Source organism: Pseudopodoces humilis, chromosome 6 (genome assembly GCF_049639895.1).
Source record: "Pseudopodoces humilis isolate 2021_Gansu_Grassland_sample_001 chromosome 6, ASM4963989v1, whole genome shotgun sequence".
NCBI classification, from domain to species: domain Eukaryota; kingdom Metazoa; phylum Chordata; class Aves; order Passeriformes; family Paridae; genus Pseudopodoces; species Pseudopodoces humilis.
The window spans coordinates 69933401-69947110 of record NC_142205.1 but is presented as its reverse complement, the minus strand read 5'-3'; the positions used below and the strand labels follow the sequence as shown (position 1 = coordinate 69947110).

The 13710-nt window shown below is 46.7% G+C and overlaps 1 protein-coding gene across 3 annotated transcripts; it reads left to right on the top strand.

The window, feature by feature from the left end:
- The first annotated feature begins 27 nt into the window (after positions 1–27).
- On the top strand, positions 28–6895 carry GSR (glutathione-disulfide reductase). 3 transcript variants are annotated; one of them, XR_015772731.1, is made up of 14 exons: positions 28–170; positions 921–947; positions 1203–1291; positions 1758–1827; positions 1992–2139; positions 2248–2302; positions 2381–2480; positions 2813–2899; positions 3086–3247; positions 3471–3582; positions 3666–3797; positions 3979–4112; positions 4275–4507; positions 5699–6895. XR_015772731.1 is itself a non-coding variant. In XM_005532177.3 (13 exons), the coding sequence occupies exons 1-13, from the start codon at positions 42–44 to the stop codon at positions 4422–4424; spliced, it is 1395 nt and encodes a 464-aa protein (XP_005532234.1). In that variant the 5' UTR covers positions 28–41; the 3' UTR covers positions 4425–4585. The 3 variants fall into 3 exon arrangements, 1 of the variants encoding a protein (XP_005532234.1); XR_015772732.1 differs by having other exon boundaries at positions 6697–6820; XM_005532177.3 differs by lacking the exon at positions 5699–6895 and having other exon boundaries at positions 4275–4585.
- Positions 6896–13710: the final 6815 nt, after the last annotated feature.

Sequence of the window (13710 nt, the reverse complement as noted above, 5' to 3'; positions counted from 1 at the left end):
GGCCGGGGGCGGGGCGGCGGGGCCAGACCGAGCCTGGAGCGATGGCGGCGGCCGCCTACGAGCTGCTGGTGCTGGGAGGCGGCTCCGGGGGCCTGGCGGGGGCCCGGCGGGCGGCCGAGCTCGGTGCCCGGGTCGCGCTGGTGGAGCCGTGGCGCCTCGGCGGCACCTGCGTGAGTCACTTGCGGGCGGACCCGCACCCGGGGCGGGGAGGGACGGGACAGGGGACGAGCGACGCGGGGCCGCTGCCCCCACGCTGCCCCCGGTGACCCGGTGACGGTGGCGGAGCCCCCGGGGGAGGGTCGCGGTGCGGGAAGTGGGAGAGAAGGAATTGTCCGAGCGCTGTGGAAGGACCTACCTTGTCAGGCTGAAGCAGGACGGATTCCAACCCCCCTTCTCCATCACGGCTTGGTTTCCAAGCCGTTTTCAGGCAGATGCCAGGATGCCGATGGATCCTGGATCTGTGTAGCACAACTGCAAGGCGGTAAAGCAGAGCGCAAGAGCATGGTGAGCTGGTGTCACGCCAATAAACAAACTGGTTCCTCAGAATAGCCAGGGACAAGCTCTAGTTTTATGCCCTAAGTGCATTCTGCTGGAAAAATTACCATAGTCCCAGAAGTGTAGGCAAGAGATAGCAAACACCTTTTGCCTGGTTTTTAGAGTATCAGTGGAAAAAACCCCTGTGTTTAAAGGCTCCACCTTCCATATTCTCTTTCAAGGAAGTGAAGGAAAACGGCCAGACCACAAGACCTTGAGCCTCCCAAAGCGGTTACACCCCTGTTTTGCCAGGAACCCATAATCCTGCTTTTGTTTTCCTGAGCAGAGGGCTGAGATGCAGTACCTGCTGTGGGATGCTCTCTGGAGCATTGCCTTTGGCAAACTGGGTGGGCCTTGGCACTGAGACTTGCTCTTATTCCCCCCAGGTCAATGTTGGGTGCGTGCCAAAAAAGGTAAGGCTGTTCTGCCAGTGGCTCCGGCGGCGCGGGTTGGGTCTGGGGTGGGCGGCTGCCAAATTCTAGGGATGTGCTGGCACAGGGTGTGGGGAGAAAGCAGGGCCTTGGAGGGTATTGAGCCATCGGGATGCCGTGGGCACACCTGCATCCCATGGGTGCTCCAGGCAAAGGCGAGGAATCGGGAAGCCTGGTGGGTGTTTTCCCAGGATTGAAAGCAGTCTTCCTGAGCCAACCTGAGGTTTGTGTGGGCAGGTGATGTGGAACACGGCGGTCCACGCGGAGTTTGTCCACGATCACGCTGATTATGGCTTTGAAACATCGGGTGTCAAGTTTAACTGGAGGTAAGAATGGAAAGGGCCAGTTGGAAAGCAGCATCTTCCAGTGAGTGTCCCATGGGGAGCAGCCCATTGTCCACTTCCAAGGGGTCCCTGCCTGCTTCCAGGATCCCGTGGGCTGTGCAGAGCTGGTTACAGGACCAGCGTTGTGGCTGTGTTTTGGAGAACAGGGTGCCAAGTTGTCCTGTGGGAAGAGACTCTGGAAAAGACAAACGCAGGGAAGGCAGGCACAGAAATCTTGCTTTGACCCTTTCCCCACCAAAGGAGACATTTGATTTTATGGCATGCCTGCCACATGCCAGAGGAGCTGAGATCACAGAATCACGGAATCATTAAGGTCGGAAAAGATCTCGGAGATCATTGAGCCTAACCTTTGACCAACCACCACCTCATGAACTGGACCAGTGCCAGGTTCTTCCTGAGCTCTGAGGTTCATCTGCTGGCAGTGATGGTATTCCCTGCTCTGTTCCAGGACCATCAAGGAGAAGCGTGACGCGTACGTGCGGCGCCTCAATGACATCTACGAGAGCAACGTTAAGAAGGTGGGCATGGGATGCGTTTATCCTGCAATCCCAGCGGCAAGGGCGATGAATTTTTGGCCACTTTTCCAGCCTTAATGGTTGTCCTCCAGCTGTGGAAGCCCTGGCTCCATTAGCTGTCTCCCGCGCCTCATCCCGCTGTTAACCCCGTCACTGTTATCCCTAAGGCTCGCATTGACATCATCCGGGGCTACGGCAAGTTCACCGCTGATCCCGAGCCAACCGTGGAAGTGGATGGGAGAAAGTACACGGCTCCTCACATCCTGATAGCCACCGGGGGGCGCCCGGCTGTCCCTTCTGACAGCGAGGTTCCTGGTGAGCCTGACGGAATTCCCCAGGCTGGAGAGGGGTCTGCCCAAGCAAAGCAGGCTTTGGGAGGGAATGGGGACAGGTGAAGGGTGCGAAGGGGTCTCTGCTCTGCAGGCGCCAGTCTGGGGATAACCAGTGACGGCTTCTTCGACCTGGAGGAGCTGCCCAGGTAAAGTGGGATTCATCCCCCTGCGGCCACCGGCGCCAGCTCCGGGTGCCTGCACACGGCACCGTCGCTTCTCCGCAGGCGCAGCGTCATTGTCGGGGCTGGCTACATCGCGGTGGAGATCGCGGGGATCCTCTCCACGCTGGGCTCCGAGTCATCCCTGCTCATCCGTCACGACCAGGTAGCGCCACCGCCTGTCCCCAGCTGCGCTTCCCAGCCGGCTGCCACATCCCAGCCCGCCGGGATTTTCTGGTTGTCAGCTCCTGGTAAAGGAGGGACCGAGTTGGCACGGGAATAGTGATGCAGTGGATGGTGGCATGGGAGCCATGGAGAGCTTTATTTCAAGTCACGACTTGAAAGGAGGAAGAAAGGGGAAAAAAAAAAATAAAAATGGAGAAACAAACAGGGAAGTTTGTTAACCAGAAGCACCCCAAAGCACTTGTGGAGGGGCTGCCAGGCGGTGCCTCTGCCTGCAGACCCTCATCTGACAGGGCTGGGGGGATCCTTGCCCAGGTCCTGCGAACCTTTGACTCCCTGATCAGTTCAAACTGCACCCAGGAGCTGGAGAACACCGGGGTGGATGTCTGGAAGCACACACAGGTGGGAAAGCACAGAGCGGCCCTGCGGCTTGTCCCATCCCTCCTGCAGAGGCAGGGCTGGGGGAATGATGCTTTGGGTGCTGATTGCTGAGCCATGGTTTTGGCAATATCCCTGTTTCTGCAGCATGGCTGCCATCACTTGTTGCAAGGTAAAAGCCGTCTCCCCTGCTGCTCTTGTTCCCCTTAGGTCAAGAGGGTCACTAAGTCTTCGTGTGGGCTGCTGGATGTGACGGTGACCTCGGCGGTGCCTGGCCACAAGCCGACCGAGGGGGTGATCCGGGACGTGGACTGCCTGTTGTGGGCTGTGGGGAGGCAGCCCAACTCCGAGGGGCTGTGCCTGGACCGAGTGGTGAGATGGCAGCACGTCCCTTCCGTGCTGGTGGGAGGATGCCCATGGGTCTCTCTGAGTGTCCCACGGGTATTTGGGGTTTCTTTGGGTCTCCACCACCCGTCACAGGATGGTGTTCCCACTGCTTGCCCCCCGTCTGGGAATGCTGTGGCCACCAGCACAGGTGCCCCATGGGCTGTCCCATCCCTCCTGGAGCATACGTGGCTTCTGTTTCCTGTGGCAGGGTGTGCAGGTGGACCCCCAGGGCCACGTGGTTGTGGATGACTACCAGAACACCACCAGGAAAGGGATCTACGCGGTCGGGGATGTCTGTGGGAGAGCCCTCCTCACTCCAGGTACTGCAGCTGTGCCCCCTTCCTTGCCCAGCCCCTCAGTGGCACGCCGTGCCGTGGCTCAGGGTGCCTGTCCCTGCCTGCAGTGGCCATTGCTGCTGGCAGGAAGCTGGCCCACAGGCTCTTCGAGGGCAAACAGGACTCGCGGCTGGACTACGAGAACATCCCCACGGTCGTTTTCAGCCACCCGCCCATCGGCACCGTGGGACTCACTGAAGGTGGGGACAGACGGGGCGTGGAGGGGGTGAAGGGGCTGGAGACAGCGGCTCAGAGCTGCTGCTTTGATGTGCAAGAGGTTTCCATCTCCAGCAAGTGAGCCTTGCCAAGAGGACTTTGACTCCTCTTTCTAAATGCCCCGTGTACATCCCCCTGACCCCTGTGCCGTGGCTTCTGCTGCAGAGGAGGCCGTGGCCGCACATGGGAAGGACAACGTGAAGACCTACAACACATCCTTCATTCCCTTGTACCACGCTGTCACCCAGAGGAAGGTGAAGTGTGTCATGAAGCTGGTGTGCACTGGCAAGGAGGAGAAGGTGAGTGGAGGGCACTGCTGGGGGACGGTGGCGACCACGGCTGGCTGTCCTCTCATCCATGTGTGGTCAGCTTTTGGGCCGGGATCCGGCTTCCCCAGCCCCAATCCCAAGAGTCCAGCCTGGATTCTGCATCCCACCTGGCCTTTCACTTCTTCTCCAAAGGTGGTGGGATTGCACATGCAAGGGCTGGGCTGTGATGAGATACTGCAGGGCTTTGCTGTGGCCATCAAAATGGGGGCCACCAAGGCCGACCTGGACAACACTGTTGCCATTCACCCCACTTCTGCTGAGGAGCTGGTGACACTGCGCTGAGGCTGCGGGCATGGACACCCCAGGGATGGCGGCTGCAGCTGGGAAAAACGTTTGAGGTGTTTTCAGAAGTGCCTTACTGCTGGGTGGGTGCCTGGAGGGTGTGTCTGTAACGTTGGTGTGGCTTGCTCTGGTGTGGGAAGTAAAGATGCTGATGCTGGCGAGTCATTGCCTTTTGCTCTCTGGTGCCTGTCTCCTGCCATGCCCAGCCGTGGAGGCCGTGGCACAGGCCATGGATGTAGTTCGGGAGAAGGCTGGCAGTGCTCAGGCTCCTCTGCAATCCTTGGCACTGGGGCTGGGCAGGAAACAGAAGAGAGAGGGGAAGGACAGTGGGGCCCTTGGGGGTGTTTGTGGGTGCTGAGATATTCTGGATGGCCTTCATCCTCCTCATTATCTAATGTCCCAACACCACTGGTTCTCCAGCCTGTCCTGACATCCCGCTTGGGGCTCAGAAGGGGAGTCCAGGCTGGGGTTCAAGGACCAAATTCTCTGTTTCCAGCCCCATTTTCAGCAGCTGGAAGCTCCAGACCCAGCTGGGAAAGAAGCAGCACGAGTCATGTGGGGTTTTGGGGATCAGAACGGGGCACCCCACGGTGAGCCTGGGCCAAGCACCTTCATATCCTGGAAACAGAGCCCGAGGCCTGTATTTGGGGTGGCACCCATAAACTCATCTGGCCAGTTTTAGGGTCCTGTTATAAATCAGGAATTTTCTTTGGCTCGGAAATGGAGGCCAAATCCTGCCTTGTTGGCACTTGGAACCAGCCCCACCCGGGCAGTATTTGGGGTGTGAAGCAGACTCCAGTCCTGTCCTGGGAGTGCAAAAGGAGGCTCATCCCAGCAGTTTAATGCTTTGATCAGAGATCCAAAATCCTGAATTTTGGGGCTCAGGGCATATCCCAGACTGGTGAGGGACAGCGGCACCCAGAGGGCGGAGTGACGCAGCCCCAGGCTGTGGGAGGAGGTGCAGGGGCCTCGGCCTCCTGTCCTTCCCCCCCATTCCCCCCTTCCTTTCCCCCCATGTCCCTCTTATCACCCAGATGCTCTTTACAAGGAAAATAAAATAGAAATTGCACCACAGATAAATGCATTTACAGCAGAACTGGATGCATCTGGGTAATGTGAGGAGTCCATGGATGTCAAACCAGAGACCATGCATGGGGATTTTAAGTTTGATACCTGCAGATTTCATTTCCCAGAAACTCAGACGTTTTTTGGCACTTCTTGCTTATATGCTTCCCTGTTGGAAGAGGTCAATTAGTGGTTTTTTTATTGACCAGATTACCCGATATAGGGAAAAACAACCAGCATTCCTTGAACACCTCCATCGCTTCCAGATCCATCTGCAATCAGGGGCCGACGAACTATTCAGCCTGCCCTGAACAGTCTCCGAGTGAGGCTGGATGATCCTCGAGGTCCCTCCCCACCCACGGCTGGGAGGAGAACCCATGGTTCTGGGGTTCCGTGATGCTTCCATGGTCTCTCCTTGCATTAATTTCCCATCGTGTCCTTCTTCCTGCTCCCAGCAGAGGGAGCCACCGGCCTGTAAAAGAGCTGGAAGTGTGGTACAGGGAACAACCCTGCCGCCCACTAAGTTGTTTTTGAAACTAAAAAGGCAAAATTCTGCAATAATTCATGATGTTCCACGGGGTACGGGAGAAGCAGAAAGAGATTCCCTTCAAGTCTCAGTTCCCTGCATTGTGGGTATTTTGTTGGTCACACGAATAACAACTCTTCACCTAAAACTCTTTGGATTCCAAAGTGAACTCGCCACGTTTTGGGCTTCCAGGCAGAGGGAATGTGAATATGGCGAAGTGATGGGGAGACAGAGAACTGCAGCAGTGTGTGTGTGTGTGTGTGTGTGTGTGCAGGGAGAGCTGGGGTCGGAATTTTAGACAAAATCCTCTAACCTGGATGCCAGGGCCTTCAGGATCCTCTAGTGAATCCAGGACCTCCTGTCCTGAGGTGACTTTATAACGCTTTTATCCCCAGTTGTCTGTTCTGTTCATGCCACATATTAAGTTTTGCACCTTTATGATGAGTTCCAAGAGCAAAGATGGGAAATAAAAAAGCACTATTGTTTTCAGAAGCAGCACTCCCTCCCCTGTGTGCTTCTCCAGACCGTATTGGCTGCAGCACACACAGCAACACAGAGCTCTCATTTATTTTTAATTTAAATAGTTTTTAACTAGCTAAAACAAACAAACAAAAAACCAACCCAGAGTGTGTTTTGGTTCTTTTTTCTTAAATCTGTTCAAACCTGCTCTGAACTGAAAAGCCAAACACCCACCGAGAACTCACTGGAGCCTGGGCCTTGGCACTTTCCACACAGGAGGGACTGATAAGAGACTGAGCACCCCACAAAAAGAACTTTTATGAATTTACCATCTCTTCAAACAACAAGAATTTTTGATTATTATTCAGTTTTTAAGCTTGTAAATACTTGTTAAATAAACAGGTTTTTACACTTTTCTCCAAAAATCTACGTGCAGTCTAATGCCAAAGACAAACATCCCCCAAATATAAATAAAAATACACCACACAAACTAAGCTGTAATTCTTCCTACATAATTATAAAAACAACATAAAGAGGATGGAAAATCTATTACTACTCTAACACAATGGGGCACTTAAATTAAAAAGCAGCAAAACTCAAAGAAGTTCTTCCAAAAAACCCCACCAAATCCAGTAAGCCATAACCAAACTACCAAATATAAAATAACATATCCAATCCCCTTAAAAAACCCTCCGAAATATACACCCCCACAAAAAGTAACCAAACTTAAAAAAACCCTACATCTAACCAAATAAAAAATAAAAAAATCCATGTCCTTTAAACTGTATAAATTCATTAACACATCAAAACCGTAAAACTTGAATCAACACTAATACACAATACACATTAATCCCATTAAAACATATAAAAATAAATTGTATTTTTATTATTAACATAAAAAACCCACAAGATTTTACTTGATTAAAAATTAATATAAACCTAACTTAAGAAAAAAACCAAACCCACCCTATTATAACTAACCCAAACACTTAATATATTTTAAACATAAACTTCCTCCAAAACAAATACATTTCAAAAACCCAAAAACCCTCAAACATGTAAAATAACAACCAGAAAAACAAAAACCAGCTAACAATTAAACACCTTACCTAAACTACCAAAAAACCCACCTACAATAAAACTTTTAAAGGGGAGAAAACAACAAATACTAATTATCTCTTCAACAATACAACTTGTAACACTGTAATTCCTGTCCACAAAATAGCCTAAAAATTAAAAAAATCAAAAAATAATCAACAAAACCCACTCACCCTTCAATAACCACATTTAACCCATACACAAATCTAAAAAAATAAATAAATAGAAAATAACTATAAATGATCATATCTTACTTAACTCCACCATTAAATACTACCATACCAAACATACTAAAACTCCAATACAAGCTAAAATCCAAAACAATAAATAATACACCACTATTAACATCACCAATAGATATTTCTCCATTCCCTTCATGTGGAGTTGAGTGCAATACAGCTAAAACCAATTATCCCCAAAATAAAAATACAATCCCACCATCTACCATAAAAACTAATTCAAACTACACTAAAAAAAAGTAAAACTCCAAAATATCTCCAATACATAAACATCGTTATATAAAAAACCATAACAACAAAAATTGTTAAAAATCATAATTTTTCTCCTAAAAATCAATTTCACCATCAAAAAGTCAACAACCCCAAAATTTAAAAACCTACTCAAAAAATCCAATTCCTAAAAACAACAAAATAAACAAAAAAATCCCACCAATATCATCAACAAAATCACAATATTTTCACCAACGAGCAAAAAACCTCACAAACTTTCTTAAATACCATAAACTTTTACAAAATACATATCCTGCATACAGCACTAACAAACAACAAACCAAAACTCTACTTTTAATTAGCTAAAACAAAAAAAATTCCCCAGACTATATTTTTTTTCTTAAATCTATTGAAACCTACTCTAAAAACCACCAAAAAATTCACACCTATAACCCACTGGAGCCCAAGCCTCAGCACTTTCCAACACCAGAAGAACTAATAAAAAATTTAACTGACCTACATATCCCACAAAAAGAACTCTTCTAAATTTACCATATCTTCAAACAACAAAATATGTTATTGTTAAATTCTTAAATATTATTGTAAATAATATTTAACAATATTATTGTTAAATGTTATTGTACTTGCTAAATAAACAATTTTTTTCACTTTTCTTCAAATAAATCTTTTCCCAAACCAATTGAAAAAAACCCAAAAAACTTAAATTAACTTCCTAAAAATTCAGATATTTTCTCAAAATATATCTTGAACTAAAACAAATACCTCACCCAGCCACCCCAAACAGGCTGAGATTAACACAAGGAGTATCTGAAAATTCCTATTTCTCCAGTGTTATAAGGAAATATTTTAAATATACAGCTTAAAAGAAATGCCTGAACTTTTGTGAGGTCACACAGAAATAACCTCGCAGCTTTTTTTGAGCAGAACTTACCTTGTACAAGACTTATTGAACACCACTAGAGTGCAGCAAACCATCAGTATTTCATAGGAAAATAAAAAAAATATTAATACTCCTACAAGTTTTGGGGTTTTTTTTTGCAGATTTGGGTGTTTGTGTAACAGTTTTGGGTCAGTTTGTTGGATTTTTTAAAAATTTCTAATACTTTCTTCCTAGTCTGTAAAGCTCCCCGAAAGTTTTGCCCTTTTAAAAAATAATTTCTAGTCACAAAAATATGTTCTCTGGTCAATGAAGAATATTTAAATGAATAAAAAAAAAATAAAAAAATTAAATATAAAAAATAAAATAAATAAAGGGAAGAGGTGAACAGTTTCTGCCCTCTATTATTTGGGGATTTTTTTGACTACTACTACTTGTTGGTTTTTGGGATTTTTTTCAGGGCTGAGCCTTTTGGGATATTTTTTTTCAGGGAGCTTTTCTCATTTCAGTTCTGTTTTAGAAAGGATACTTTAAAGACACGTTAGTTTTTTGGGTTTTTTTATTTATTTATATATTATCAAAAGACTTGGCAAGTTTTCCCTAGACTTTTTGCTCAAGTTTAATTCACCACAGCCTTGGCTCACTTCAGTTCAAAAGGCACAAAATGGCTTCAAATTACACAGTTCTTTTGTTTTTATACTTATTTTTATCTAATTAATGATACATAAATTGTTTTATTAATGACTTAATAATTCACCACCTGTGTGCTGCACTGCAGCATTCTCTATTCAATCACTTATTACTACCCAAAAACCTCTAGAAGAAGAAAGAAGCAGCAAACACCTTAAATCTTACAGATTTTTAGAGATGCTGTATTGAAAGCACCAGCTCTGTATTGAAAATCCTCATTGATTGAAGAGTTAAAATACATTCCAAAGACTTTTTCTGTGGCTTTCTGCAACAGTAACAGCACTCACAGTGTTACATAAACTGAGAAACACACAGAGACCACTTGTGGTTAAAGTTTGGGAGATAGTTCAGGTTCTGATTCCACAGATTTGATACTTTTCCCTTTGCAATACAAATCAACAGGATAATTGTCAGTGCAGACTAAGAACAGACAGATTCATAAAAGACCAGCAGAAAATTCAAGTATTACATAACTACCTTCTTTGCTGGTACAAATTCAACTGATACCTGCTCAAATGCCCTTTTTTTCCTCATACACTCTGCAGTACATGATAATCACATCTCCAGTACAGTGACATCATTTGAATAACACTTTTAGCTTCTTTCAGCTTGTTAGAACAAGATCAGAACAGTTAATTAACCAACACAACTGAAAACCAGGACCATATTTTATTCAGTTGGCATTTCAAAACTCTTATCAAATAAGCCATTTGAAAATAAATCAGAAAAGGAAAAGAATATAACCCTCAACAACCCTTTCCCCTCCCCACATGTGAAAACTCCACAATTACAGGTTAACATTCACTTTTATTAACTTTTAACAATAACTTCTCATCATTTTTATTGCAATCAATGAATCACTGAACAATATCAGATTCTTTTCAGTTACAAGGCTGAAATTCCACAAACATAATTTAAACCACAACAGATTTTCGCTTACTTATGAGAGGGAGGGAGAAATATGATTCCTACAGCACTTTGGTGGTGGAAACTGCAACATGGTTCATCTACTTTGTCCAGAAGGGTTTTAACAGGCCACAAATCAGCATTTCAAATTTATTGGCAAAACAAATTATTTGTTCAAGCAATAAAACCCACATAAGCACATCTAAGTCAAGTGCACATCTGAGATAATGCGTTAAAAATGTCCATCACAGCTAAATTATGGCACAGTCTCTCCACAGTGGTACCAGAATATCAGTGACTGACATGCCATTGCCAGTAGAGAGATGTTTTAAGTGAACCTCACATAAAACAGCACATTTTTATCATCACTCACATACAATTAAGTATTTCAGCATTTATCAATCCATAACAAAATTGTAAGAAAACAAAACTTAATGTAAAAAAGTTATTTTCCATAAACAGCTACTACTATTAGTCTGATAACAACAAAAGATTTTCACACCTTTGTTTCCTTCTAGTGTGATCAGGTTGAACAAGAACAGGTGCAAATAATCAACAGCAGCAAGAGCATTTACATAATTTCTTTAAGCTCTACAAACACTTAGCCTAATCAGCATGTTTTAAGAACCACAAAAAACTCCAACAGCTCCATTGCTTTTATTGTGGTGTAGACAGTTCTGAACATACTAAAACCTCATCAGCAAAGTCCTGGCACATATCCAGTGAAATTCCCAGCAACACTAAAACCCATTACTCTTGTAAATTATATTTTCATAAAAGAGGAACGTGAGCAGCAGTACCTTTGTCACAAAAAGACACCTAACTCTAAGCCTGTGAAAATAAACCAACACATTTAACTAAGCAGCTCTCACACTGTGACTTGTACACACTTGAAAGTTCCCAAAATACGAAACACATCATTTAAACAAAGGCCCATATACTCCAATTGAATATCAAGAGCAGCTGTGTGCCAACACAGGTAGAAGCTCGCCTGACAAACTGATACTCCATTTTCCAGGCATAAAACACACTTTTAAAATTAAAGCCTCTTCCTCCCAGCACAAGAAGCAGACCAAACCAAACCACATGTACTGGCAGATCACCTCCAGGTTCTTTTCCTTGCTGTGCAAAACACAAAGCCCAAAAATAACACACAATGCCCCAAGCCCCATGCGTGAGGGCTCAAATCCCCCTCAGGCACGAGGGCCCCTCACACTCTGTCACGTGTGAGGATCCTCTCAGCCCCCTCACACATGAAGGCCCCCTCAGCCATGAGGGCTCCTCAAAACCCCCTCAGGCACAAGGGGCCCCCCAGACCCCCTCAGGTACAAGGGACCCTCAAACCCCCTCAGGTGTGAGGACTCTCTCAGCCCCCTCACACACAAAGGCCCCCTCAGCCATGAGAGCCCCCTCAGCCCCCTCACATGTGCAGGTCCCCCAAGCTCCCCTCATACACAAGGGAACCCCTCAAACATGAGGGCCCCCCCCCAAAAAAAAAAATAAAACACAACTTTTATCTAAGTTTTTACAGAGCAATCCCAACACAACAGGATCAGACCTCTGCTTTCCTACCAGGAGCTCAAATCAGCAGAACATGAACGCTTAAAAAGGTGTCCATGGAGCTTCACCAGCTTCTGGCAGCCTTTTCCCCCCACCCCACTCCCCAAATCTGCTCTTTGCCGCACCACATCCCCACACAATATACAACAAGGCCATTGAGGCCGAGACTCACAGTTTGTAGACCACTCACAGGAAAGTCTGCTCCTTCCCACCGAGGCTCAAGCACCCCAAATTCCGCAGTAAAATCCTGAAAGTTTCCCCTCAGAGGAGAACAAAGCAAATCCCAGAGAACGAGTGACCATGTCCGTCCAGCAGCCCTCAGAACAATGAGGGAACTGTGCTCCCTGCTGATGGGAAACGAGGAACACCTGGTGCCTTACCCATCTTTTACTCACACCCCGGTGAAACCAATCCTCTAAACGAGGGTCAGGGCTAAGCCACCTTTAGAGAGCCAACCCAAACCCTTCCATCGTAACTCAGCTCCAGGTGTGCTTATGTTAACTCTTTGGAATGGTAAAGGAGAATAATAAAAAATAATGAAAAAAACCCAACCAAATGCACATACATGTGAAGTCACTGCAGCTAAGGAGCTACAAGAAAGCTGGAGAAGGGCTTTTGGCAGGGGCAAGAGGAATTAGGCTTCAAGGGACAGAGAGCAGATTTAGATTGGATATTAGGAAGAAATTCTTCCCCATGAGGGTGGGGAGGCTCTGGCACAGATTGCCCAGAGAAGCTGAGGCTGCCCCATCCCTGGAACTGTCCAAGGCTGGGTTAGACAAAGCTTGGAGCAAGCTGAGATAGTGGGAGGTGTCCATGCACATGGCAGAGGGGTTATACTAGAGGAACTTTAAACGTCCTTTCCAACCCAAAATTAATGTATGATGTATGGTTCTTTATGAGTCATTTCTAACTGGTGCCACAGGACATAATTACTCTTTGTGTTTTGCTTCCAAGAGCTTTGTGTCATTCACTCTGACATTCAGCAACTTAATTTCTCTTGGACAGAGTATTTGTGGCCCTGCTGCTCCCTGTGTACAGCTGCAACCACTGTGCCACAGACACCTGCCAGCAAAAACAGTCAGTCACCCTTTCATAGGCACCCCGTAATAATAACCTTATTACTGCTGTTTCTATTATTAATATTATGATTATTTCCTCTAGGTATCAGTATCAGAAATATCAAGTGTGGCCATGGATGTACTACAACTAGGATCATCCAGGAAAAATCATCAGGTTATTAATTCAGGAGGGGACTGAGGCAAAGCAAGTGAGGTAGAAGGATGGCAAAATGGAGGGCTAAACAGTGGGAGAAGGGATAATACAGGCATATGAATGGGGCCTGGGCTTGATCACAGCAGGTGGAACAGGACAGTGAAACAAAACCTGTGCTCCTGACCCAGGAGTCAAACCAGATTCTGTGTCCAGGAGGCCCAGAGGAGTGGAAGGAAGACAGGCAGGATGCATTCCACCCCAAAATGGCAACACCCAGGCAGATGGGTCACATTATCCTGTGCTAGAGCCCGTTCCCAGCCAGATGGAAGTGCACACTGCCTCCCACTGCTGTCACCCTTCCTCCAGCACATCTACGGGCTCTGGATTGGGATTGTCATTCCAAGCTGTGTTGTCAGGCCCAGC

Excerpts from the sequence above, each read along its gene's own strand:
- GSR (XM_005532177.3), top strand. The coding sequence starts at position 42 with ATGGCGGCGGCCGCCTACGAGCTGCTGGTGCTGGGAGGCGGCTCCGGG. Across the intron at positions 948-1,202 it reads TTGGGTGCGTGCCAAAAAAG|GTGATGTGGAACACGGCGGT; the intron begins GTAAGGCTGTTC and ends TTGTGTGGGCAG. Across the intron at positions 3,798-3,978 it reads CACCGTGGGACTCACTGAAG|AGGAGGCCGTGGCCGCACAT; the intron begins GTGGGGACAGAC and ends CTTCTGCTGCAG.